At 52.8% G+C, this 27,702-nt stretch overlaps 1 protein-coding gene across 2 annotated transcripts in view; it reads right to left on the minus strand.

The window, feature by feature from the left end:
* ESRRB (estrogen related receptor beta) overlaps positions 1-27,702 on the minus strand; it is a gene marked incomplete at both ends in the record, with an annotated part of 102,163 nt that overhangs the window by 4,170 nt on the left and 70,291 nt on the right. For both annotated transcript variants that reach the window (XM_080809393.1, XM_080809392.1), the window contains 3 exons: positions 1,970-2,239; positions 9,504-9,665; positions 10,114-10,224. In XM_080809393.1, coding sequence (XP_080665519.1) covers positions 1,970-2,239; positions 9,504-9,665; positions 10,114-10,224 — 543 coding nt within the window. The remainder of the gene's footprint in view (positions 1-1,969; positions 2,240-9,503; positions 9,666-10,113; positions 10,225-27,702) is intronic.

The raw sequence follows: 27,702 nt of genomic DNA on the forward strand, positions 1-27,702 counted from the left end.
ACAACAAGCTCAAGCAAACCACCTGGTCATCCTATCTGTTCTGTCTCTCCCTGGGAACCAGCTCTCCCTCTTCCCTGTGCTGATAACACTTTGTTTCCTCTAATATTAATAGTAATGATAATAATTAATATTTATTGAACATTTCCCCGAGGCCAGGCACTGACCTAAGTGCTTTATCTTCAGTCGATCATTTAACAGCAAAGTGCTTGGAGGAGGTACTGGGATATCCCCATTTTACACACAAGGACAGGGCTAAGGAAGGTTGCCAACTTGCCCAGGGTCACACTGCTACTAAGTGTCAGAGCTGTAATTTGAACCTGGGTCCTTTGGACCCAGACTTGGGCAAGAACTCTGGCACACGCCACCCTGTAGCAAACTTGCCTGACACGCTCTCTTTAGGACAGGGAGCCTGACTCTCCCCTGCATTCTCCACCCGCCCCCACCTGGCTCAGTGGGGGCCGCTCCCTAACTGTGGACACAGATTACACTCCAGCTCGCTCACTTGCAACACCCAGCCCCTCTCTCCAGGGATTCTAGCCAGAAGCTAGAAGGGGCTGAAGGAATAGAGTGAAACCTCCTTTTCATTTTTGTAATTAAAAATAAATTTTTAGGGGTGCCTGGGTGGCTTGGTTGGTTAAGCCGCTGCCTTTGGCTCAGGTCGTGATCCCAGGGTCCTGGGATCAAGTCCCGCATCAGGCTCTCTGCTCAGCAGGGAGCCTGCTTCCCTCTCACTCTCTCTGCCTGCCTCTCTGCCTACATGTCATCTCTCTCTCTGTCAAATAAATAAATAAAATCTAAAAATAAATAAATAAATAAAATTTTTAAAAAGATTTATTTATTTTAGAGAGAGAATGCTAGAGAGCAGGGGCAGGAGCAGAGGGAGAAGGAGAGAGAATACCCGAGCAGATTCCCCACTGAGGACAGAGCCAGATGTGGGGCTTGACCCCAGGACCCTGAGATCATGACCTGAGCTGAAATCAAGAGTCAGATGCTTAACTGACTGAGCTAAGCCACCCAGGTGCCCCACGAAGCCTCCTTTTAAGATTTTATTTATTTATTTGACAGAGAGAGAGATCACAAGTAGGCAGAGAGACAGACGGGGGTGAGGGGGAGCAGGCTCCCTGCAGAGCAGGGAGCCCAATGTGGGACTCCATCCCAGGACCCTGGGATCATGACCTGAGCTGAAGGCAGAGGCTTAACCCACTGAGCCACCCAGGCGCCCTGAAGCCTCCTTTTTAATGACAGTCCAGACCAACTCAGCTGGGCAGGTTTTTCTCTCTTGTATCTGAGCAGTTTTATAAGCTGGGGGTTGATTTTGCAATCAGAGGACTTTGGATAGAGTCCTAGCTCAGGCACCCCTTAACAGTGTCACCCTGGGCAATTTTCTTCACCTCAATTTCCACATCTGTAAAATGGGGACAGAATCATGAGACCCTTGCTCATGGGGTTGTGTGTAAGAATTAAGTAAGTTCCTAGCTAATTTATTGAACAGGCTGAACACTTTATGCGCCGGGCATGTTGTGAGTATAATATAATCCTGTATAAACAAATCCCTTCCCCAGCCTGGTGGGGTAGGGACTCTTCAGTGCTCCCATTTTATTGATAAGGAAAACGAGGCAGAGTGGAAAGTGACTTGCCAAAGGTGGGGGGAGGGTGGAGGGGGGAGGGGAGCAGGATTTGACTCTTATCAGCTTTGCTATGGAATCTGCATTCTTAACCAGTGTGCCAGGCTAGGCATCAGAGGCCCAGTCTAGTGTCCTACAAATCCAGGCCTCGGGAAGCACCTGCCGATTGCTGGCCTCCATCACCAGCCTCTCAGCTCCAGGCCAACCCCTGCACAGCCTCTGGTGATAAGAAGTTCTGGCATCTTCCCGCCATCGCTGCCCCTGCTCCATGGTGGCCCTGCGCACAGGCCCCGCCCAACGAGACCTCGTGGAGCTCCTGTTCCGGGACCCACATCCGCCCTTACCTGAGTTGGCCAGAGCCAGAGCCTTGAGTGTCACAAACTCCTCCTTCTCCACCTTGAGCTTCTTGTACCTGCGCACCAGCTGCAGGATGGCCCGGTAGAGCTCCAGCAGCCCGGCGAGGCGGGAGTGCTCCTCGTCCATGACGTAGTCCTCAGCGAACACCAGCTTGTCATCGTAGGGCAGCGAGCGGTACACGATGCCCAAGATGAGGATCTCCATCCAGGCACTCTGCAGCAGGCTCATCTGGTCACCGAGAGACAGGTTCGAGAAGCCTGCGGCAAGAGAAGGGGCAAGGAGGGCGGCAGCAATCAGGTGGGCTGGCTGGAGGAGGGGGTCTGGGCACCTCCAGATCCCACCCCGCCCTCTGTCCCCACTGGACTCCTTGTCCTTCCCTTGGTCAAGGAGTCAGACGGGGAATTCATGCGAAAGACTTACACAGCAAGAGCTCAATCAATGGTGACAGTTGCTATCACTATTATTGTTAGTTCTATGCCGTTTTTTCGAAATGTCTGTAGAGGCTTTTTGATTAATTAAATGCATCTGTAATTTAAGGAGTGATTAAATTCATAGCAGAATCAAGAGGCAGTAGTACAGGGTCCCCTTCCCCCAGGGGACTTTCCAGATTTCTCTCTCTGCTCACCCAGGGGAGGCTTCGGTGTTTTAAAGGGACACCTGATCCTCAGTGCAAAGTCTCAGCTGTGTGTGCTGACCCAAGGGCCCAATCAGGAAGGAGGACTCAGCTGTTCCCGGCCAGTGACCACAGCCTGGGGCCACTAAGAGCTCAAGAGCCCCCGGGGTCAGAGGGTACTTTCTCACAAGCAGCCTGTCCCCCAGGGGTCAGACCCCTGCTGCCCCAGCCATCACTCTCCATCTAACAATGACCTGAGCTGTCCTGCATTCTGTGAGCTTAGAATCATGGGAGTTTCCCCCTCCTGGCTAGCAAGGACGCCGACTCCAGAGCAGAAGGAGGTCAGTGATGGGGAAGGTCCAGAATTATGTCACCGTCTGGTCCAGCATGCTTGGGAGACTGCCTGGGCCTGAGTCCCGACTTCCCCTCTCCTAGCTGTAGGCTGATCACGTGAAAGCTATGTAACTGCCACAAAGCTCAGTGTCCTCTTCTGTAAAATGGGCAGAACAATAGTACCTGCTTTAGACTCGCAGGACATCTAAATGAGACAATGGTTGCAGAACCTGTATCATGTTCTCGGAGCTCATACAATTGTTCCTGATGAGACTGAAAACCCCACAGCGTCATCGCCCAGCAAGCTGGAGCCAGGGTGATGCCTGAGGAGGTCGCTATGATTACTGTTTTTGCTGGTATTAGCATGCTGTCGGCCTGACTCCCCTCTCCTTTCTGGGCATGGCTGGAGGCCCGGGGTGGTCCCGAGCTTTGGCATAGGCCCATTGCTCTGGGTTTCCACAGAGTCTGTCCTACCCTCCCCTGCTGTCCCCTGAGTCTAAACTCCACTGTCCCCTCTCCCAACCAGCACAGACGTGGTCAACTTTAGGGGCGGTCCAAGGTGGAAGCCCCTTCACCAGGTGGATCCCCCTCTGCTGGGGAGCGTCCTCTCAGGTCAGTCATCATGGTTCCTGAGTGCGATCTATACCGCCACCCCCGCGCCCCCGCCCAGGCTCATCACTGGCTGCCGGCATCCACAGTGACCGACAAACAATGACGCTGCTGGAGAGGGGTGGGCCTGGACCGACGGGCCTCTCCTTGGGGACAGGCTGTGGCACGGGGGGGGGGGGGGGAGGGGGGGCAGGGGTAAGGTGAGTGCGTGCTGTCTGGATCCCAGTGCACGAGGGGTGTGTGGCAGCCTGTGGTGGCAGGGACAGCCGGGAGGTAATAAAAGGCAGATAGAATGGACATCCAATTTCCCTTATCGGGCCTCTGAGCGGGAGAGGCCTTGGGCGACATTAATTAACAGATCCCAATCAGCCGGCTCATGAGGGTGTGTGCACGCGGGGACACGGGGGGCTGCGCGGGAAGCGGACAGATCGGGAGGGGAGACACAGGAGGTGGACAGGGCGAAATTAACAGACAATTGAATCGGAAGGTGGCAAAAGGGAAGGTGAGGGAAGAGCAGGGGCTTCTGTAAAGGAAGGAGAGAAGCCGCCCGTGAGGCCCATCACGCAGGTGCGACCCCTAGACGTAACAGCGAGCTTCTGTCTCTTGGTTCCCTGTGCAGATCCTCACTGGGCACCTGCTGGGGACAGAATGGCAAGCTGGGACCAGAACCGGCTCCCGTGTGCAAGAGCTCGCGGTCCAGAGGGAAAGGGTCGCCCCACGCCCCGAGCTCTGCTGGGATCTCGCGGTTAGGACAGTTCGAAGGGCCAGAGAGATGGAGGGGCTCTGAGGACACGCCACGGGCGCACGTGGCCCAAACTGGAAAGCGCGGGAGGCTGAGCCCTGAAAAGTGAGAGGAGCTCTGATGGGGGTGGGGAGGACGTCCAGTGAGTGCATCTGCGTGCCGGGATGGGCTTCCCTGTGCTGCCCAGCAACCGGCCTGGGACAAAGACGACACCCAATGCATATTCCTAGCAGAGTCGCATGAACCAATGCCACTGGCCCTGACTCCTAGGTGACCAGAAAATGGACCCACAAAGAAACTCAGTGAGACCCTTGTCGTCCTTTAGACACAGGTTCAGATTCCGCCGCCTCTGCCCCTTGTGTACAAGCCAGTGACAGGTCCTCTGGGGAAGGGCAGAGCAGGTGGCGGGAGGAAGGGAGCCGGCGCCTCTGAGAGTTTGTGCCTCCCTCCAAGGCTAGACCTCCTTAAAGAAAGAAACACTAGAAGGGAAAATGAAAAATAAAAACAGCTCTAGGAAAAAGGAGGGGAGGCGACAGGGATGGAGGGGAGGGTTTTGTGGGCACATTTTTATCTAGTTTTGGCTTTTGAACCTGTCCATACTAAGATGTTCCCAAAATAAAACTAAATCAAGCATAAAACAAAAGGCTTGCCCCACCAACCTAGCAAGTCCACACCGGGAATTTCTCTCATAAACATACAGATAACTGGGAAAGGGTGTTTGTTAGGTCGGTCTGTATGACCCCAAACAGGAAAAAACCTAAATGTAATGAATGTGATACATGTAATTACTATATAAACCTAATTATTAGCTAAATGAATGGCACATTAGAAGCCACCAGAAAGAATGAGGCAGAACTGTTTTTGTGGGTGTGGAAAGATACCCACGAGTTTAAGGAAGACATAACTATATTAAGGGCACAGACACCAGAGCCAGACTGTCTGTTGGAATTCTAGCTCTGCTGGCCACTGGCTGTGACCCTGGGCATGTCCACTTCTCCATGCCTCAGTTTCCTCCTCTGTAAAATGGGAATAATAGTAATAATACTTCTCTCATGGGACTGTGGGATGAAATGAGCTATCACAGAGAACACTTAGTACAGTGCCTGGCCCCAGGTAAGTGCTACTATGTTACATAATTAAATGAAAGAAGCAGGATATAAAGTAGTGTCAAAGAAGGGCCCTGTGGGAGGGGGAGAACACGCAGGCGCAGGCACAGGTGCACACAGACATGCACACAGGGGCTCTACATGCACAGGAAATTCCCCGGGATGTTTTAAGAAAGATGAGGGATTTGGAACTCCTAATATCCATTCCTCTGTCACATCTGACATCTTTACTAGAAGCACATATCCTTTTATTTAAACCCAAATGCAGGGCTGAAGCACTCCTCCCTGCCCTTCCGCCCAGCACCCTCCACTTCTGCTCTTCCGTGCTGGGCTGGGTCTCCTCCACCAAGCAATCAGCAACTCTGGGACTGGGTCAGGGCTTGCTGCCCAGAGAGGCTGGTGTGGCCCCGGGCCCTGGCGTCACACACTGCCCCCTTGAGGTCCTGCTGGCTGCTCCCGCCTGTCTCCCTAGGTCTCCCACCTGGAGCTCTGGCCACCCCCACCTCCCCCACCACCAGAGCTGCTTTATCTGCACCAACTGATCTGATAACATTCAGGCTCTTCCCACGCCCCATCCCCCAGTGATGCGACAGCATGATCTCCTAGAATTTAAGAAAAAAAAAAAAAAAGAGCACATAATTTGTGGCAAGTGGAGTTCATAATCTGTTAATTTATTATCGTTTCTGTCGACCTGGAGGGCCATTAGCAGAGGTAATAAAGGGAGATGTAATTATAGGATCTGAGGCCACTCCAGACACAGCTGCTGTCACTCGGCAGCCCATATTTCACTGGCCGCTGGCATTCCCTCCCTCCCCCGCGGGAGCCAGACGGTGGCTACCTGGGAGCAGGGCTTCCGGAGGAGGCCTCTGGGGGGTCCCCTGCAGAGCAGGCAGGACAGGGCTCTCCTGCACTGGGGCAGCCTGTGGGCCGCCTGGGGTGGTGGGATAACTGGCTAGTAGTCCGGAGGCTACAGTTTGTCAAGGGACACCCACTGCATCTTCAAGACTGCTGCCCCTGGTGCGCGTGTGTTGCTCACGGGGAACAAGACGTGGACACTCTGAAGACTTGAGCTTGTCCCCTGAGCAACGCAGGGCTCGGGGAATTCGACTCAAGGGAGAAGCCTGCGTGCGGTGCAAGGCAGCGGCAGACGGACTCGAACGTGCGGCTGCAGGGATGCATGAGTCGCCATCAGCCTCGACTGCCCCCGGAACTCACCCCTGCAACAATATCCTGTGTGCTCAAAAACAGGAGTGAAAGGAGTGGGGCTGCTGGGAAAGGAGTTTGTGCTCAAATGATCCTTCCTCCTGGCCACGCCGGTCGCTCAGCGCCCATGTGCACAGGTCAGTTTCTGGGCTCAGCCTTAAAACTCATGTTCTCGGCACCCTGATGCCTTCTGATGGCCACGGCCCACCATCCCAAAGGCCTGGCTCAGGTTCTGCTCTCTGTCTCTGCAGCCCCTGGCATCCCTCCTGCCTGGGGACTCTGGCCCGTGGTTCTTCTTGCTGCATTCTAAGCAGATGGCAAAGGAGATGGCAAACAGGGCAGAGGGTAAGTGAGACCGGCCGTGGGTGGTAGCACTCCAGCGGCATGCATGGATGTGCCCGATACTATCTGGTCTCTTTTCCTATGGTTAACATTTTCCATGAAAATGTTTTTTTTTTTAAATTATCCATCTTTTCCCCAAATGAGGTCCTCAGGGCAGAAATTAATCGAATTCTTTATATCAGCCCCAACTCCTAGCAAGAAACCTTACATACAGTTAATGCTCAATAAATGCATGCAAAGGCAAGTATGAAGAACCCTCTGTGTGCCAGGCTCCAAACAGATCCTGAGAGACTAGCCCATACTGGCCCACGAGATAGGGTTTCCTGCGCTTAAGTTAAGTGGGCTGGGCGCCAACCTGCGCCGTCGTAAGGAGAGAGTCCTGTGGTCGAGGAGAGGATGGGCAAAGGCTGACAGCAGTCCTGGTGTGGGCGGGGGGAGGGGGGGTTGCTGGCTTGCACCTACCCTGCTAAACCTCTCTTTCTGGCTCTCTCTCCCTCTCTCCCTTAAGGGCTAGTGAGCAGGTCTGCAGGTGAGTTTTCTGTCTAATCTGAGTTGGAAATAAGTCGATTAGTTTAAATATAACAGGCACTTGATATGTCATCGCCCCTAATAGGAGGTTTACATGTGGCGGCAGGAGACTCTCAATTAATTTTACCTTAAACACTAGAAGGTCAGGCCCAAATAATTCAGCATGCAAATTTATGCAAAACAGGCAAATTAGTGTTTCAGACAGACAAATGAGTCCCTATGTTTATTTTATTTTTTTAATCAAAAAGAATTCAGCTTTGGACAAGGAAAAATGGAGATGGGAAAGGAGGCTTTTCATACTATTAGCAAAGACAATGACCTGGTCACGGTCCCGCCAATTGTGCCATACCCTCTGTTATTAACGATTCCTGATTCACAGACAAGGACACTAAAGCTTAGGTGGGTCTGAACCCGAAGTCTGTGCCCCTAACAAGCACCCTGCTCTGCCCACTGCCCTCTTGGTGGGCACCAGGTGGGAAGATGTGGGAGAAGAGGGGTGCAAGGGAGACCATGCCTCCTGGTTCTACGCCCCCCCTCAGAGGTGTTAAGGGCCCTGGTGGCAGGAGAAGCAGCAGTGACCTGGGGGTGCCGCCAGGAGCCACTCCTGAGCCATTGCTGGGACACAGCAGAGGACTGAGCGTGTGGACCGGGGACAGCACGGGGAGGGGGAGAGGGAGCTGTACCAGATTTGGCCCTGGGTTAGTGGAGCAATCCAGGCTGAGGTGTCTTAAGCAGTGGCTTGACCCCACATCTGTGCTGAATCAGCACAGGCCAGATTCAAAGCCACTGAGTGTGTCATCCCAAGAGACTGAGCTCCTTAGTAAGGGCGCTCCAGCTCAGATCCCCTGGGAGCCCACCCCGAGTCAGAACGCCAAGGGCCACCAGGGAGTCCCCGCGGAAGGAATCCTACGCTTCCTGCCAGCTAAGTGACGCCAGCATCACCTCCTGAGGCCTGGTCGGCACAGGAAAACTCCTTCCTAAAGGCTGAGCACGCCTCTTACACAAGGACGTTCTGACTCACTCCCATCCACTGTGAGCCTTGGCATCTGAAGTCTAGGACACCTTTGCTACACCACCATGCGTGCTGTATTCGTTTTTCAGAGCTGGTGACAAACACGAGAAGGATCTATAGACAGGAAGATAAACTGCCCCGTGTCACAGAGCTAGTAAGACTCCAAGTCCACGGTGGAAAACAGGATGTCCTCAGCACACGCGAGACAAGCTGTTAGAACCGAACAAGGGATTCCCTGCACAGCCTTTGCAAACTGCCCAACATGTGTGTAATGCAACGTATGTGGGTATCGGTGTCTACTAAAACAAAACTCAGGATCAGTTTCCACCGTTTATCCAGGAGGAAGCTGAAAGACAGGTTTGGGCCACATACAGCGAATGAAGTCCCTAGCATGAGAAGCCTGCTCACACATACTCTCCACGCTGTCTGTTAGGAGAGAGGCCTCCCTCCCCATCAGGCACACGGCGACAGTGAGTCCGAGATGAACACCAGCGTGTGCCATACATCACTCATGCTCACGGTTCGTCCTCATCAAAGCCCATGAAGGAAGCACTGTTGGCATTCCCTATTCACGGAGGGTACAGGAGACCCGCTCAGGGTGACAACAGCTCGTAAGTTACAGACCCAGAACCTGAATCCCAGTCCCCTTCCCCAGCCCGTGTTCTTTACCACAGCAGTCCACCGGCCTCTAAAGGAAGCAAGAGCCTCAATTCTTGCCCGCATTGTTTCTTAGTGCATTTCCAGTAAGGTCTGCAACGAAACCCTTCCTTGGCCTTCAAGGATTCAAAAAACTTGCTCTCTGGATCTTAACCCATCGTGGATGCAATCGCCACCCCTCTAGGATGGTAACTGGTTCTGAAGAGTATGAAGAATGTTCAAGAACATTACTGGACCTTCTTCCCACACCTGCTCACCTCCAATCCCACAAGGAGAGAAAAGGAGCCCAGAAGAAAAGATGGCTCCCAGGCTCCCAGGCATCAGGACCACGGCAGTGGGGACAATGGCTGAGTGTCCCTGGCCCCATGGGACTCACCTGGGATGTGCTTGGCCCAGCCGATGATGACCACGAGCTCCCTGTCGGCCAGGTCACAGAGAGTGGTCAGGGCCTTGATGTCGCCCTCGGGCATGCCAGGGGGAGGCATGGCATACAGCTTGTCGGGCTCGGCCACCAGCAGGTAGGAGACAATCTTGGTCACTGCCAATGACCAGAGGAGCAATGTAAATGTTGGGGTAAGAGGAAGGTACTCGGGAAGAAAATTCAGGATCTGGGGAGTCCCAGCAGGTCATCTCCTTTCCCTCTCTGACTCTGCAAACTTGTTGGCCGTGGTGATTTGGGTTCCTGACAAATATCGAAGGGAAGTTGCTGGTGAATTCTCTCGAGAGGACCCTGCTTTGAGTGGGAGGTGAGGGCTGGATGCTGGTCCAGACCTTCGTAGGGTCATGCTTCGCTTGGAGCCATATTCCATAAATCCCACACGGAAAAGCCTTCCGAAAGAAGGCACCAAGCCAGGCACTGAGGCCACCTCCCCCAGATGCACATTGTCCCAGACCCGGCAGTGGGAAGGTGGCATTGCCCCCAAAGGATGCCAAATGTTCCAGGCACGGATGTGGGCAGAAGGGGCACGGGTGACCCTGGCACTCACATGGCTTTTTAGCAGGCGGAGAAATCTGTAAGCTCAGGTACGGGCTGCTCTCAGAGTCCAGCCGCCGTTTGTATTTCTGGCGGCCTCCACGCACTCGGTCAAGGCGCACACCTGGAGGAAGAAGGGGGAAAGGTATTAGGTTGTCCAACATCAGGGGACTTAGCACTAGCTCTGAATTTCAACTCTGGCTTTGGCCCCCCCGACTCAATGCCTTTCCAGCTGCCCTGGGGCTGGCCTCAGGCCCGAGTCAGGCAATCCTCACTCAACTCTCTAATACCAACAGCCCTGGGCCCAGCCCCGCCTCCGGTTGGGCATCCTCCTGAAACCTATCCTGAGCAACCTTCAGCTCTGGAGCCTTTCCGTCTCTAGAGGGAAACAGGACAGAAGCGCTCCTCGAGGTGTCGGGGAAGGGAGACTCCTTATTGTAGATCTGCTGGGAACCCAGGGAGTGCTGAGTTGGCTTGCAAGAGAGGAAAGGAATCTCGGCCTCTAGCGGGCACCTCAGATATGAAAACAAGAGTTTTTTGTTTTTTTTTTTTAAACAAGAATTTTCAAACTTTTCACATACACGGCATCTGGATGGATTCATGACAAACGGCAGTTTCTGGATCCCACCTTCCAAGACTACAGGATGGCATTCTACAGTCTCTTCTAGAACAGAGGGAGGTCAGGGCAGCAGGAGTACCCTCAAAAGCAGGGGTGTGGGCAGCCCTGAGCTAGACGCTCCTGGACGGGGATGCATGTGAGGTGGTCCTGACCGTAGCTGGTAAGCAAACACCGCCGAGTATCCCAGCAGCAGGTGCAAAAAGCAGGTGTGGCCACGCCACCCTAACATCCCTCCCCAGGAGAGAGGACCTCTCCTAGACAGATCTGCTATTTCCCTGGGTCTCTAGGGCCTTCCAGAAACCCACCCCACCCCTCAGCTCCTGCTGTCTAGAGAGACGTGCTGGTACCATCTGATACCCCTACCAGCCCACAGGGTGGACAGGACCTCAGACGGGCTTCTCATCCACAGGCCCACGAGTTCAGACAGGCCACTAACCTATGCGGCCTGGCCTAGAAAACGGATGGGACCCAACAAACTAGCAGAGCGGCAGGTTCCCGTTTCCTTCCCATGAAACAGGCCTTGACTAAAACACGTAATAAGGGGCGCCTGGGTGGCTGTCATTCAGTGCCTGCCTTCGGCTCAGGTCACAATCCCGAGATCCTGGGATCGCGCCCCGCATCGGGCTCTCTGCTCAGCAGGAAGCCCGGTTCTCCCTCTCCCACTCCCCCTGCTTGTGTTTTCTCTCTCACTGTGTCTCTCTGTGTCAAATTAATAAATTAAATCTTTTAAAAATAAATAAATAAAACACATAGTAAGTCAGACAGAGCCGGAGTCCAGTGGGGTGATCTCCTCAGCCTCCGAGCTGACAGGCCCAGCTCAACCCCTTTTCCTCTCCCAAAGGTCAACAGCATCACCCTCACAGAGCCCCAGAGGTGCATCTTCATTCAGGGCCGTGTCCGGCACTTTCCCCAGCACCTCCTCCTGCCTGTCCTCCCAGGGTGGCAGGGGCGGCCGCTGGTCCTGTCGGCTCAGGCCCTTCTCGGGGAGAGGCAGGAGGAAGGGACTTCAACGGGATGAGGATCTGGATCCCATTCAAGCCAGGGGTGATTTTCTGGCTGTTTCTTAGAACGTACTGCTAGTCCATTTCAGTCCCTGGGACCAGAGAGAAGTCCCCTAGAGCCACAAGAGCCACTGGAAGTAAAATCACTTTGTTTTCTGAATGGCAGGGACCAGCCCTTCAACTGCTAACTGCCCTAAAGGAACTTGGGGTGACAAATGCCTCGGGTTGAGGATTCAGACCACCTCCTCCCCCAGGGCCACCAAACCAGACCACCCAAGGGGACGGTGTCTTTGGCCAGTCATTGCTCTGCATTTCCATCGGCAGGTGTCCCCTTTACCCTACAGACAGACGCTCCTGTACTCAATGCTGGACATGGCTGCAGTGAACTTTTTCGGGGGGAGAGGGTCGACTGGCATCCCACCCCTGCTCCCTGTGTGAAGGTAATTCCCCTGTGGTGCGTCATCTCGGAGGAGGCCTGTGCCTCCTGTGACTCTGGATATCCAAGTGCAGCAGGTCCTCCGGCTGGCCCCGTCTGGAGGCCGAAGCATGGCCCTGGCACACAGGCCCAGTCCACGGGAGGCTTTGATCAAATGGCACGTGGTCAGGGCAGCCCCAGGCCACACGCTTCCGGCCACCGCATCTCCTGTGCCTGTGCTTCCCCGGGCTTCCTCCCCCTGGCCCTTGTCTAGCCTCTCAGTGTGCTCCTGGAGCCCCCGGGGAGAAGCTTCCAGTGAAGTCCCCTTTTGCTCTGAGGGGTTAGGATGGACTGCAACTGACCACACCCGCACCTGGGCTCTCCAGACCCTGAGGCGAGTAGAGTTTATTCAGAAGGTGAACTCGGGAAGACAGCCAGTAACCAGTGGGTTCCTGAGCAGGGGTCTCCGGGTGTCGGCCACGGAGGCTTGGCCTCACTGAGGACCCTGGGAGATGGAGTAGGACACGCCCCAGGGACCTCCATAGCAGACGAGGGCCTTGGGGCATTCACGCAGGTGCCCAGAGAAAGCCCCGGGCCAAGCGGCGCTCACGAGATAGCACTTGGGTCAGCATGCGCGACAGAGGGCTGCGTGGATGCAGGTGGGACGCCGACTGGCTGCTGCCCTCCTCCTTCTCTGGGGTGGTCCCGGCCAGGCCTCACCTGGGAACAAGTCTGAGATGCAAACATCTCAGGCCGCCCCCCTACGAATCCGAGTCAGCATGCTGACAAGGTGACTCTGGGCACGGAAGACGGTGAGTCTGGGAAGCATCCGAGCCACCAGCTGTGCCTCGGACCTTGAAGGGGACAGCGGAGGCCCATCCCGTGCAGGACCTAAAACCCATGTGCTGGGAGGACTTTGGCTCCCACCCTCCACCCCTCCCGGCCGCTCAGGGCAGAAGGAGCAGGCACAGGAAGGTAGGAAGGACGGCTCCTCCCTTGAAGGTTTTGGGGGCAAAGGTCCCTGTTCTCCTGACCCCCTCCTTTGATCCAGCCACAGAGCAGCTCACCCCTGCCTATGACACTGGGGGGGGGGGGTGGGGAGGGGAGCCAAACCCTCTACCAAGCTCTGCTTTTTCTTGAAAAGCTGGTAAGACTAAAAGCGAAAATGCCGAGCTTCGTTCACACAGGACAATGAGGACACCCCTTTTCTGCACACCTCCTATGCAGCAGGGTCTGCCTGGAGTCCAGGATGGGCCCCTTCCCCACTTCGACTTTCTCTCCCGGTTCTCCCCTCCACCCGGTGGCTGTCAGCAGGAGTGGGAACTGCTCGACAAAACAAAGAACAAGACAGGCGTCCCTTGGCAAGGCAAGGCTGGCACTTGCTGCTTCAGTCACTACCTCGATCTGGAATGTTCTCGGTCCTGACACAGGGCCCAGCCTTTAGCGGGTGTTCAAGAAGTCTCGGTGCATACAGGAACCGATGCACCTCCTTCCCCCGACCCCCAGGAGGGCCGGGTGCTTCTTCCAGGGCTCCAACAGCACAGCACCCTGGCTTCCCCTCCCGACCAGGAGCCCCTACCCAGTGGGCTGCTCTCCGTCCCATGCCAGGGTCTGTCATGGTGCCCAATGCCCAGCAGGTGCTGAGAAAGCCAGGGATGTTACTGACATCATCACCATTATTATTACTATTCTTCCCCGACACTGTGTACATGTCTCTGGTAAGTCACAGTGAGAACAATCACGAGGAGGCGCCTGGGTGGCTCAGTCGGTTAAGCGTCTGCCTTCAGCTCAGGTCATGATCCCAGGGTCCTGGGATCGAGTCCCACACAGCTCCTTGCTCAGCAGGAAGCCTGCTTCTCCCTTTCCCTCTGCTCCTCCCTCTGCTCATGCTCTCTCTCTCAAATAAATTAAAAAAAATATTAAAAAAAGAACAATCATGAAACAGCCTAATTTACGGAGGACTTCTGCTATGTTACCCTTTTTCAACTACAGCATATGAAAATGGCACAATTATCCCCATTTTATGATTAAGAACCACTGAGGGCTCAGGGGACGGTTGAGGGATCTGCCCAACAAAAGGAGCTAGTACCCACCAACTCTTGGCTACCCCAGGGCACCACCCCCCAGGACCCAGCCTGTGTAATCTTCCGTCTACATTTTCTCCTTCAGATCCTCACGGCAGGATGGTCAATGGCTCCAATCAATACACACATCAATTATCAGCTTATTCTGTTTTCTTAAGAAAAGTAGCCCACTGGGTTTGATTATGCCCAAACTGATGGCTGACGTGAGCCAGGCTTGCCTCCTGGCTTCCTGCCTGCTTTCCCAGGTCTCATCCCAGCCACAAGCCCATTAAGGGCTCCAGCCCACGGGATCCAGCGGGCAAGGTCCCAGGCCCATCTTGGGCCCCTTACGGCTCAAGCGGCCTTGGCGCAGTTGGCTCTCATAGCCTCGGTCTCATCATCAGGTATGGGGGAGGGGGCAGTGGTGACACCAACTCTGCTCGCCGAATATGGCTTTTGCGATCATCATAGTGGGAAGATGCTTGGTCATTGGCAGTGGTTCCAGTAGGCCAGGGGAGGCCATCCCTCGGCAGCCTTCATGAGGACTTTGCCACGCCACACTGCACGTGTTTCCCTCTGTTCCCAGCCACTCTTCAGTAGGGTCTTAAGGGAAAGAGCCCACGTCAGCTCTGCTTTCTGAGCTCTCCTCCCCCCATACTGTCCCAAGGGTAAAGACGTCATCATATTTAGGGTAGAGGAGTCCTGAGGTGTAGGCCTGGGCTTCCCAACCCAGAGACCCCCTTCCCACAGGCTGTGCCCCCACCTAAGTGACGCAGCCGTATCCTTCCAGCCCACGCTGTTCCCAAAGGCCAATGAAAATCTGGATTCACCCTTGAAGGCCCAGTTCAAGTATCAGCTCTACTGAGAAGCCTTCCAGACTCCCCTGAGCAGAGCTGGCCACGCCCTTCTTGAGCTCCCTTTGCTTACTCTCCATTAGGCAGCTACAGTCAAAACAACGACTCTTCACAGTACACTGTGCTCATCCCCCTGCTGGACTATGGGCACCTCCTGGGCAAGGACTTTCATCTTTGTCGCCCAAGCTCAGCACCCAGCCCGTGGGAGGCAGCCAAGCATCTGAGCAGAATGATGCACCAGTTCAAACCAGCCCCCACACTTAGGGAACAGAAGAATCTCAGGGTCTGGTCCTTTTCCCAGCAACCAGAAATGTCCTCCCTTAGGAGAACCCATTCCTCAGGAAGGTCTTCCTCTGTACCGAGCTAAAGTCTGTCTCCAGATCACTTTCTACCCTCCATCCCATCGAGACCACCAACGAGACCACCCCCTTTCACAAGACAACCCTTTATGGACTTGAACATCCTTGGGTACCCTCCTTCTATAGCCAAGCACTCTTGATTTTCTCTATCTGGATAGTATTTCAGGCCAGTCACCTCCCTGCCTTCTACACACCTGTCTTTATTGATGTGGTCTGCTCTGAACTGACACCAGCATCTCAAGAAGCAGAGACAGTGGACAGAGGTCTGAATTCCTCTGCACGCTGCCTAAACAGACACTGGTCAACTATGTTTATACTTACTACCTGCCAATGTGTTTTTATATTTTCTAGAGTACCCTGCTCACAATTTTAGGAAACAAGGTAATGGCACAGACTGTTCCCATCCTGAGTGCTGCAGCAAGATGCTACATCATGAATCCTTTAAAAATAAATCACCAAATTCTAGTGGTGGGGTCTGGCAGACATTATTAGTTGTCTACCCGAGTGGTTTCCATTCTGTGTCTTTCATGCTAAGGGAACCTGGATTTTGTTTTGTGTCCTAGCCAGTCCTACCAATCCTGGTCCCTCCCTACCTTCTCAGTTGCTGTGATAGCAAATGCTGGTCCTACAACCTGGTTCTGGCCAATGGGTTATAATAGGAAGTCCATGCTGGGGGCCTTCTGGGAATGGTTTTGCTTTTCTGACACAAGGGACAGACATGTTTGGTGCAGCTCTGCCTTTCTCCTCCCCTGACCTGGAAGGCAATGGTCAGAGCTACGGCAACCACCTTGCAACCATGAGGAAGCCAAGCGAGGACCCCAAAGAACACCAAAGAAAGACAAAAAGACTGAGAGTCCTCGATGCTATGACTGAGAAGCCTGTAAAATGCCAGCCAACTCCCATCTCCAGAGTCCTTGGCAGGTGGGGGATCAATCTCATTTATTGATGCCTAAGCCACTAGCAGTCAAGTTCTCTGTAACTTGCAGCAGAAAGCAATTTTCACTGATAAAATGGGCAATTACTTTCTAAATTAGGATGCTTAAGTCTTACAAACACCCAGTGGTGGGGGGGGGGGCGGCGGCGGAGGGAAGAGAAGGCATCTTGAACTTGAAATGAGAGTTGCCTTATTGTTTGTCCTTACAATTTTAGCGAAATATCCAAAAAGCAGGCTCAGAGCATATTAAAGTACTACTTAACTTAAAATTACTGTCTGGGATTATTAGATTGTATCATCTCATTGATACTTTCTGGATTTAAAAAAGCACTAATAAGGGGCGCCTGGGTGGCTCAGTCATTAAGCGTCTGCCTTCAGCTCAGGTCATGATTTTGGGGTCCTGGGATCGAGTTCTGCATCAGGCCCCCTGCTCAGTGGGGAGCCTGCTTCTCCCGCTGCCTGCTGCTCCCTCTCTCTGTCAAATAAATAAATAAAAAATATTTAAAAAAAATAGTACTTACACACAAAATGTGACAGATCTCTAAGTACTGTAATAAATACACAGCCTTCATTTTAACCACTGTGCAACACTGTTAATCCCTGAACATGTACAGGCCAAAATTTAAGTATTCATAAATTTGCTAAGAATACAGAAAGACTGATGATCACTGGAATCCACACTCCTATGCAGACTGAGTCCTGTAGCTGAGCTCAGGCCTGGATAGGGAGCTGTCCCGGGCCAGCGTAACCCCTCTAAATCCCGAACAAGATTTTGACAGATATACAAGGTACAGCTACAGATACGACACAAGCGTAAGCATAAGTTCTCATCTGCTAAGCAGCTGTCCCTCGGTGCTGGGCTCTGCTCTAAGAATTGTATGTTATGTTATTCTACCTAGGGATTCCAACACCCTATGAGGGAGATTCTCTTAGCCCATTTTACAGATGGAGAAACTGAGGTTAAGAGAGGGAGAGGAACTTGCCAAGACCACAGAGGTAGGAAGGCAGTGGACTTTAACCTCCGGGAACAGCTACAGTTCTCACCTGCTTGCTGGGGCAATTCCCACCAGGTCTCTTCAGGCTGGCATTGCTAAAGGCTCCTCACTTTTCCTAGTCCTGGGGTGCATCCCCACTTCTGACTGGTTCCCTCCATCCCGATCACCCCTCTGTAAATAGTTCCTTCTTTAAATCCTCTCTGGTGACCCCAGGAGGGGACATCTGTTCCCTCCCAGCCCTGACCAAGGCAGCAGGGAGGTGAGATGTGCTTGGTCACCCTTGCGAGGAATAGAAGGGAAAGGCATAGAGAACGGGAAGAGTAGCCAAGTCCATGCCGAGATGCTCCATCACAACGCCTGGAAAGCAAAGACCCAGGGCCCTCCTGGCTGTGGCTTGAGAGGCTGGCCTGGTGACTATGTTTGAGGGTAGCAACTGTGCAGACCGCCCAGAGAGGTCTGTGCCTCCAAAGCAGAAGAGAGAAGCATTAGCTTCAGGGTCAGACCTGGATGCAATCCCTGACTCTACCTCTTAGCACCTGAGTCACCTTGAGCAAGTTCCCTCACCTTTCTGTGCCTCGACTGCGGCACCTGTACGAAAGTAACAGTATGTACCTTGCAGGATCGTTTTGAGGACTGAAGGAGCTGGCACGCGTAAACCACTTGAAACACTGTGAACACTAGTAAGTGATCAGTAAGTCTCAGTTAATCATATAATTAGTATTAAAAATCCTGTTGCCTATTTTGACCGTATCACTAGCAGCATCCTGGCCATGGTACTGCCTTGCAGTTCTGCAAGCTGCTAGCACTGGGAGGAACTGGGTAAAGTATTTCTTAAAACTACATGTCAATCTTCACTTATCTCAAAAATAAAAAGATTAATTAACAAGACTGTTAGCTGCTCGCGGAAAATGTAAAATGATGCAGCCGTTACACAAAGCAGCCTGGCAATTCCTCAAACAGTGAAACGGGACTGTCATCCACATCGTATCTATCACATGGCACGGCAATCTCATTCCAGGTACGTCCCCAAAGGAACAGAAGTCGGAAATTCTAGAAGACACTAGGATCTCAGTGTTCACAACAGTAACACTCACAAGAGTCAAAAAGGTGGAAGCAACCCAACCATCTGCTGGCAGATGACTGGGTCAACAAAATGCGGTATATCCATTCAGTGGACTATGACCCAGCCAGAAAAAGGGACACTGTTCCGAGCTGCTACAGCATGGACGAACTTTGAAGACATGAGGCTCAGACACAAAAGGAGAGATGTTGTATGAGTCCCCTTGTAAAAAATACCTAGAGGCGACAGAGGGCAGATTGGAGGTTACCAGGGGAAATGGGGCGGGGAGAATGGGGGGTCACTGTTTCCAGAGTACAGGGTTTCTGACTGAGATGATGAAAACGGGAACTAGAATCGTTGTCCGTGTGCTTTGCGCCTCTGAATCATACAAAATGGCAGACTTTGTTACTGTATTTTGTCAGTTAAAAATACTTCATCTTTCTCAGGTTCATGGAATTAATTAACAAAAATGTGTGAAAGTAGCCAAGTGCTTGGTACACAGTAGGCACTTAATAGTCACTGCTTTCCTTTCACCTGCCTATGGAAGGTGGTAAGGTCTAGAAGGAACTGACAGCCTCTTTCCTGGGAAGAGAGAGAAATACACCCCCTTAGTTTTAACAACCTGAGTCAGATACATTTAAAAACAAAACAACAACAACATAAAAAAAAAAAACACACCTTAAGGAAGTAAGGTTCAGAGAGGTTGAGTATTGTGCCCAGGAGCACACAGCTCCAACCCGGCTTCTTTCTGGAATATACCCACAGGGTGGAGCGCTGTCTCCATCCCACCCAGGACCAGGTGGCCCACAGCTCCACCAGCCTCCTCCCCGGGCTGGTGCTCCTCTACCCACAGTGGCCAATCCCATGTCTAGCTCAGGGCACAGGAAACATTCCAGTAGCTGCAGGACCACTCTGGGGTAGAAAATCCTTGGAGGGAGGAGGTGCCACGCTCCCCCAACCTCTTGATCCCACCCGCACTCATCTGCTGACCTCTCCAGCCGCCTGGAGCTCTGTCCGTGCCCAGAGGTGGCAGCTGCCTCATCCTCATCAGATGTGCACTTGCTGACTTGATAAGATCAGCCTCCTGACTTTTTTCTTAATGGAAGTAAAATAACTCCTGCTTCCCTCCACCTCCCTCCTTTCTTCTCATTTTTCCCTCCCTTAGCTGGACAAGATCCCAGGCTTTCGGAAGCAAAAATAGCCAAGAGTGCAGGGGCACAGTAGCCGGGGGGCAGTTCAAGTTTCTTTCTTTTCTGCCCAGGCACTAAAAATAACTGGCGAGAGCTCTGAGGAGCGTGGCCCTGCACCTGGCCCAGAGCCTGGCCCCGGCGCGCTGCTGCTGTCACATTTCTCGTCCCACAGGAAACGTTCGGACCAGGCTGGAGAGGGAAAGGCCTCTGAGCCCATGTCCTCCTCCCCGGGGGTCTCCTCTGCAGAGCTGCTGTCTGCGTCTAAGGGCAGGATCTCTCCTGACATTGCAAAATGTGCAGGGTCAGGACCCTTCTTGCCACCTGACCCACAAATACCCCCTGCCACCCTGGCCCCAACTCCATTCAGTGTCCTTGCTTTATGAATGATGCAAGCAGGTTCACGTTGGTACCATGCTTCACTGTTTACAAAGCGATTTCCACATCTCATTAATTCTGCATAACAATATTGAGGGAGGGAGAATCCATGACTGTTATTATTCCCGTGTGAAACTGAAGCCCAGAAAGGACAGGTAACCTGCTCAGGGACACACAGCCAGGAAATATCAGAGGGAGGAACTGAACCTTGACCTCCAACTCCTATCTTCTTGGCTTTAAACTTGAGACCACCAGACAGTGGGATCACTGGGAGGCCACGGAAAGCCTCTGGAAGATACAGACAAGAGTACTTAACCCCTCTGAGATTCTGAGTCAGTAGGTCTGGGGTGATGCCCAGGAACAGATAATCTCTCAATGTTCCTCCAGCGATTTTGAAAACTTGCCAGGTCTGGAGAGCACTGAGCTAGACCTGTTTTATTCAGTACTTTATCTGACCAGTGTTCTTCCTTGGGGAGTTAGGGGCTGACTCTACCTGTAAGTTCTACCAAATTATAGCTGGCTCATCTCTAGAAAGAGGAAACCACCAAGAAGGTGATGTGGGTACCCAGAGGCTGTGGGTCATGGGGGCATGCTGCCCGCTGTCCCAGCACAGCAGAATGCCCTCATCTACACTCCTGCATATGCCCAGCCTCCTTTAGCTACCTGTCCTGAAGGGGGTTCTGGGTGACAGGTGAGCTCACCTTGCTGCCCAGGCCAGGATGGCTATTTGGGGCTGCCTCTTACCCTGGTGCCATATCCTAATGGTGAAGAGAGAGTCTCATGCCTGATTCACTAGAAGTCAAGGGAGCCTTGTAGTGAAACCACATGCTATCTAATATCCCGGGGCTTGTGCCAATGGCTCCTGGATAGATACAATGGTTCTGCATGATGAGCCCCTGGCCCCCTGTCCATTAAATTTTCCACCAGCTGCTCTCTTCTCTGGACCCTTCTCACTCAGGCCATCATATGACCAAGGGCATTTCAGCAAGCCTGGACTGTTCCTGCATTCACAACTGCCAAGTCGGCTCCAACACTGTGCACCCAACAGAGCAAATCTATTTAGACCCAGTCTCCCCTTCCTTTCCCTTCCTCTCCTCTCCCCTTTGAGGAAAAACTACAAGCTTTGCTACTGGCCAAGCTAACCACACTGAGTTGGAATGGGTTTCTTAAAAGGATTTCTCACATAACCAAGGAGACTAGCCACCACTCAGCTCTGTTATTTACTGGCAGCGTGGCCTCAGGCAAATTAAACTCACCCCATCAGGCATGGCCAATAGCTGTCAGCTGTGCCACTGCCTTCCATTTCCTAGTCTGTGGCAGACATTGCTAATCGCTCACAGCACTCTGGCCTACGGATCCCAATTGTGCATACGCTTTTAGATCACGTATCTAGGCAGCCACCCCCCACGCTACAACCGACAGGTCAACTAAAAGATAATTTACCACCCAGGAGCCTGAATTACTTCTCAGGATCCTTCTATCTCTAAAACTCTGGTTCTATAATCATAGATCTTTTTTTTAAAAGATTTTATTTATTTATTTGAGAGAGAGAGAGAATGAGTGAGAGCACGCACACACGAGAGGGGGGAGGGTCAGAAAGAGAAGCCGACTCCACACTGAGCAGGGTCTCCAGCATCATGACCTGAGCCAAAGGCAGTCGCCCAACCAGCTGAGCCGCCCAGGCACCCTGTAATCATAGGTCTTAGTCGGACTTCAGGAACCTCTTAGGTAGGCTTCTGTGAAGCTCCTAAAATTGTCTGCAAAATTTTACGGGTAAGTACTTGCAGATTTTCAAAGCAATTCATCAATCCTTAAATCAGTTACAATTGGATTAGAGGTGGTCACAGTAAAGAGCATGTAAACAAACAAATGAATAATTTCAAGTTGGGAGAACTTCAACCAGGAAGTAAACAAAAGAGAATAATAACAAAGGCAAGTGGGAAGAAAGGCAAGGATGAGGAGCCAGCCACGGGACAGCATTCCCGGCAGGGGAACAGCCCAAAGCTCCTAGAGGGGGAAAGAGTCTGTCATGCTTGAGGATCAAAAGGAAACCAGTGAGGGGCGCCTGGGTGGCTCAGTGGGTTAAGCCTCTGCCTTGATCCCAGGGTCCAGGGATCGAGCCCCGCATCGGGCTCTCTGCTCAGCAGGGAGCCAGCTTCCCCTTCTCTGTCTCCCTGCCTCTGCCTACTTGTGATCTCTGTCTGTCAAATAAATAAATAAAATCTTTAAAAAAAGAAAGAAAAAAACCAGTGAGGCTGGAGCCCAGTGAGCAGGAGGGAGGGGCCAGGAGAGGAATGGGACCAGATGACCCTGAAAAGGTAGGAGGGGCTACATCACGCAGACTGAAAAGGACCAGAGTGAAAAAATGAAGTAGAAAAACAGGGAAAAGGCTCAGACAAGCCCCTCACCGAGAAGGAATCCCGACTGGCTAGGACGCGTAGGAAACACGCTTCTCCAATACTGGTGAGTGTACATATGAAAGCCGTAGTAAGATACCACTTGACCCACACCAGCGAAAATTAAGAAGTGTTGGTGAGGTAGGGAGCAACCAGAAGGTCTGAACACAAGTACTAAGTCAGTACAACGGAATCAAGAACAATTTCATAGCGTCTGATAAAGCTGAGGCTGCACCGACCCGGCACTTCAACCCTCCCCGGGGCCTGAAATCCCTGTTGTGCGACCACCAGGACACAGGGCATGTGAAGCACTGCTCCCCCAGCAGTAGGAAAGAAAAACCAACGCCCCAAACTCACCCACTGATACCACAGTGCAGCAGTGTGCAAACTAAGGTCTCTGGGCTAAACCCAGGGCTCTGCCTATCTGTCAGAACATAGCTCTGTTCACTCATCTCTCCCCTGTCTGTGGCTGCTTCCGCCCTGGAACAATGGTGAGTTCCACAGCCGCCACCAAGGCCTTCAGGCTCGCAAAGCCTAAAATGTTTATCCTCTGGCCGTCTCCTGCTAAGCAGCAATGAAAATGAATGAATTACAACACCGCGGGACAACAGCATTCACCTCAGAAACATCATCTAAAACATTCCAAATGCAGGACACGTAGAGTGTAATTTCATTTAAAACAAATCCCCCCACCCCAATACCCACAGAGATATAAACACGATAAAACTATTTTTAAAAGTAAAGGAAAACCGATGTGAAACCAGGTAAGTTACCTTTGAGGGTAATGAAAATGGGGAAGGGCACAAAGGGAACCTGGAAAGTCAGGGCAAAAATTTTTTTTTCGGGAGCCTGGGTGGCTCAGTGGGTTAAGCCTCTGCCTTCGGCTCTGGTCATGATCCCAGGGTCCTGGGATCGAGCCCCACATCAGGCTCTCTGCTCAGCGGGGAGCATGCTTCCTCCTCTCTCTCTGCCTGCCTCTCTGCCTACTTGTGATCTCTCTCTCTGTCAAATAAATAAATAAAATCTTTAAAAACAAAACAAAACTATTTAAAAAAATTGTTTTCTTCTTCCATTGGATGGAAGGTATCAGTATTCATCATACTTTATACATATTGCTGGCATATAACAGTGCTTGCCCACCCAAATACATTATTTCCCTTTTCCATACCAATAGAGTTTTAGCGGGACACATGGCATCCCACTGGCTGAAGACTACAATTCCCAGACTTCCCTGCGAGGGCAAGCCCATATGACCAGGTTCCACCAATGAGCTATGAATGGAAAGAACACATGCCACTTCTGGATCCCATCCTTCCAATGAGCTGGCCAGCCTATGCTTCCTTCCGCTGCCTGAGAGATGGTATTAACTGGGTCCACCTGCTAAGGCTGGCCAAGCTGCCAGCCAGTCCCAGACCACCTCTGACTTCTGGACTGTTACATGAGAGATGAGAGGGCTACACAACTACCCTGCTTAAGCTTCTGGTGTTGGTTCATTTGTTTGGAGAGGGGAAGGGAGTCTCTTTTTTATAGAAGCTCAGCCTTAGCCTAGCTAATATACTATAAATATTTTCCTAAATCTACTCAATGTTTACTTTTTATGGAAAAAAAAATTTTTTTTAAGTGGATGGGGTAAGGAAGTAGATACAGTAAATGCTATCAGGTCTTTGGGCAAGTTTTGCTGGAAAGCGGAACAAGGTGAGAGCAGTAGCCGGATGAAGGTGAAAGGTCAAAATACAGTGGTGGGGGGTTTTAAATTTAAATTGTGTTTTTATAAGGGGAGAATAAAAGTATGGTTGTGTGCTGATGAAGATGATCCAGCAGTGAGGAAGAGTGTGATGAGGCTGGAAGCAGAAATGATACCACAGGATTGAAGTCCTTGACGAAGAAAGAGTCAGAGCACAGGTGGGGAAACTGGCTTTTGACAGGAGCAGAGATAGCTCTAAACAGGGGTGAAGACAGGAAACAGCGGGTAGGTTTGTGGATTCGATAGCCGGTGGCTAAGAAACTCCCCCACCTGACTGTTTCTATTTTCTTCAAGAAAATGGGAAGCAAGGTCATTGGTCAAGGATGGGGGAAGAGAGGCTACGGGAGATTCAAAACCGCCTCCTGGATCACAGAAGAAAATCAACCACTTAATATGATGAAGACCATGGATCTCCAATCAGTGACTAACATGCTACTTTGAGGTACAACTCTGGGGCTTTCCCTGAAGAGTTGGGAGCAAGATGAAAACGACTACGATTAGGATTCCCCTTTTACAGAGGAGGGAAAGGAGGCTTACGGAGGTTTAAGTAAAGCACCCGAGGAGCCGAGCAGTGGTGACGCTGGGTCTCTCTGGGTCTGTACGACCACCGAACCCATGACCACTGAACCCATTATTTCATGCTTCAGCACACCAAAAGTCCTAGGCGGACAGTAATAAGGATTCAGCACAGATAAGATCAGGCCCTATGGCTTCAATAGGTTAACAGCTCCCCAACCAAAGGTCATCTGATCATCGTGCCTGACCAGCCCAGACGCTGCAGCCACATGGGAAGAGCTCGTGAGCCATCAGACTTGAGTGTGTATGCACACGTGTGCACGTTGTGTGCGTCAGTGTGCATGCATGTAAGATGGAAAGTGGCTGGGGGTGGGGGTGGATACAAATATATATCAGAGTTCTCGGGCTCTAGTTCAGAACTATTCTCTGAAGTGCCGGAGAGCTGGTTTGTTTCGGAACGCTAATGCGTTTTAGAAAAGAAAAAAGAATTTTTAAAAGCAAGTCATCTCTCATCCTCTTTCTTCATTCACAGGGCCAGCAAAGTGGTATTTCTGGCAGGGGCTAGAGGCAGAAATACTCTATAAATACAAAGCCATTAAATCCCATGCAGCGGGAACCTGATCGGAGCCTCCTTTTAATTTCCTGACATGAGCTGGCCACTAACCCAATTACCCAGAATCCCCGCAGGAGCCCTCCGCCCGCCCAACAAGCACAAAGACAGTGAGAGCATATCACACGGATGTCAGCCCAGCTTTCACTGAAATCAAATATCTTTTAGAAAACACTTGGGGAAAGGGGAGGCAGGGGCCGAGGGGAGGAGGAAAGGGGGCAGGACAGGGAGGCTGCCGGCCTGAGGCAGGTGAAGTGAGGTGAGGAGAAGGGAACCAGCAGGACCAGCCTTCGAGGGGGAGCTGCTGGAAGCCCAGAGCTGTATGAAGCCTGAGGGCTCCCTGAGAAAGCCAGCGAGCGGTTTTCCAGGCTCTTCCGCTGAGAGGCTGTCAGGCCACACCGCAGCCAGGCCAGTGAGCCCATCTCTCAGGGGCGAGCTTCTCCAGGGACGTCCCGAGGGAGACGCTCATCCTGACTTTGGACACCCCTGATGGATACCACCTCTGAGATTCCCACCAGGGGATCCAGGAGGAAGATCGGGACAGCCAGGGTGCCCGGCCTAACACAACAGGCAGGCTTCGGGGAAAGCTCCGTGCGAACCAGACTGCCTTCGAATCGAATACTAGAATAAGGCGCCCGAGAGGTGACATCTTACAGCTGTCCCACAGCGGGTTTCACTGTTCCAGCTGGGCCGCACCCCGACCGGCCGATGGACAGTGGCTTCAACTCCACGGCCCTACAGGTGACAACACGGGCCCAGGAGCGTGCGGAAACAACACGCACGGCGAGATCCCCTCAGGGCCAGGAGGAGGGTGCAGGCACCAACTCCCCACCTAGTGTGGATTTTGTAGTCAACGTTTTATAAAGAGAAAAATCACTTTTTTTCCCCCTCTGAAAATACAGACTTTCACACGCTGGACTTGCTTTAAGCGAGATAGACCCATGGGCATCGCCTACATTGCTCAGTCGATGATTCCAGAGCCTACAGCGGCCTCAAGGAAGAGGCTGAGCCAAAGGAAGCCCTGTGACCAGACATCCCCCGCCCGCACGGTTGCTGGCCCCCTCCCCCATCATGAAACACTCTCTCAGGTTGTTTTACTTGAGAAAAGAAAACCTGTAAGAGACCTCTTGGGGCTGCTGGGCAGAAGGCAGGAAACAGCCTTCGGATGTGTAGGTGGGAGGGGGAGGAAGGGGAGCTGGCATTCCCGGCCTCCCGCCACCCCCATATCCATGTGCCGGACCCAGGCCCCAGGCCCCCAGTCCCTGGTTCCTCCGTGAGAGGCCCACTGTGGAAGCTTGCGGAGGAGCAGCAGCTGCTGGGAAGACTCGAGTCTGCCTTTCAGAGTCAGGTCAGCGTGAGGGAAGCAGGGAGCCCGCGCCTGTCCCGGGGGCCTGGGCTCCCGCTCACCAAGTGATGGGGGGACAACCAAACAAAAGCAGGAGCCAGGGCAGCTGCCAAGAGCCCCTGCCTGGCAGGGACCCAGGCGCCTCAATGAGGCAAGCCCCTCCTAAGGGGGATGGTCCCCGTGGAGCTTCTGATCGCAGGATCCCGCCAAGGCTCAGCATTGCAGGGGGGTGGGGGGCTGGGGAGAAACTAAATGGAGGCGCTGGGCTTTGTCCACACTCAGGTGCCTTTGTGTCACCCCGCCCCCTCTGGATTTGGAACTGCCAGCTCTGGGGGAGGGTGGGGGTGAGTGAGTGAGTGCCCCCTCCTCCTCCAGGGAGAGCTCCAGAAAGGGCCTCACCAGGCTGGGGCCCAGGCAGTTTACCTCAGCACACCTGCCGCACTCCAGCCAGCAGTCTCAGATGCCCCTGGCTGCCACCAAAGAGACAGGCCATCCTGCACCCTTTCCTGCAACCAAGCCCTAGGCCAACCACAGGGCTACTTGGAGTAGAGGGAGGCCAAGGTGGGGGCCCACCGTGCCCCTCTTCCCAAGGCAGGGTTTCTGTCAGGCCCACGTGCCCTGAGCACCCCACACCATGGTCCCGGGACACACAGCATCTGCTTGGCTTCTCTGAAGCGGCCCACCAGGTACCTGAGCTGCCTTTGCCTCCAGTGTGCACTTGGCCACACACACTTCTCTGCCACCAGTGCCACCACTTCTGTCCCCCCTGTCATCCCCCCATTCTGGGGGGCCACTAGGAGGCACTCCCACTCTCTTCCCAGTACTGGGGCGTCCCTAAGGAGAGTCTTCGTCAGACACTGTCTTTAGAAAATATCAGGGATTGCAAGGGGCGGTCCTCCCGTTTTCATCTCTCCTCCTCCCTCCCCTGCTCTCCAGCCCACAATCCAGGGCTGAGAGTGGGGTGGCCTGGGGTTGGGGCGGCCTGGGGTTGGGGCAGACTCAGCACAGATCACCAGGAAGCTCCAGGCTCTGGGCCCAGCTCCCCACAAACTGGCAGGTGTCTGAAGGTGGGAGAGACCTCAAGCCCCAACCTCAATTCTGTCATCCCTGAAATTCAGAGCATATT

The sequence above is a fragment of the Martes martes genome (genome assembly GCF_963455335.1).
Source record: "Martes martes genome assembly, chromosome: 7".
Classification (NCBI taxonomy): domain Eukaryota; kingdom Metazoa; phylum Chordata; class Mammalia; order Carnivora; family Mustelidae; genus Martes; species Martes martes.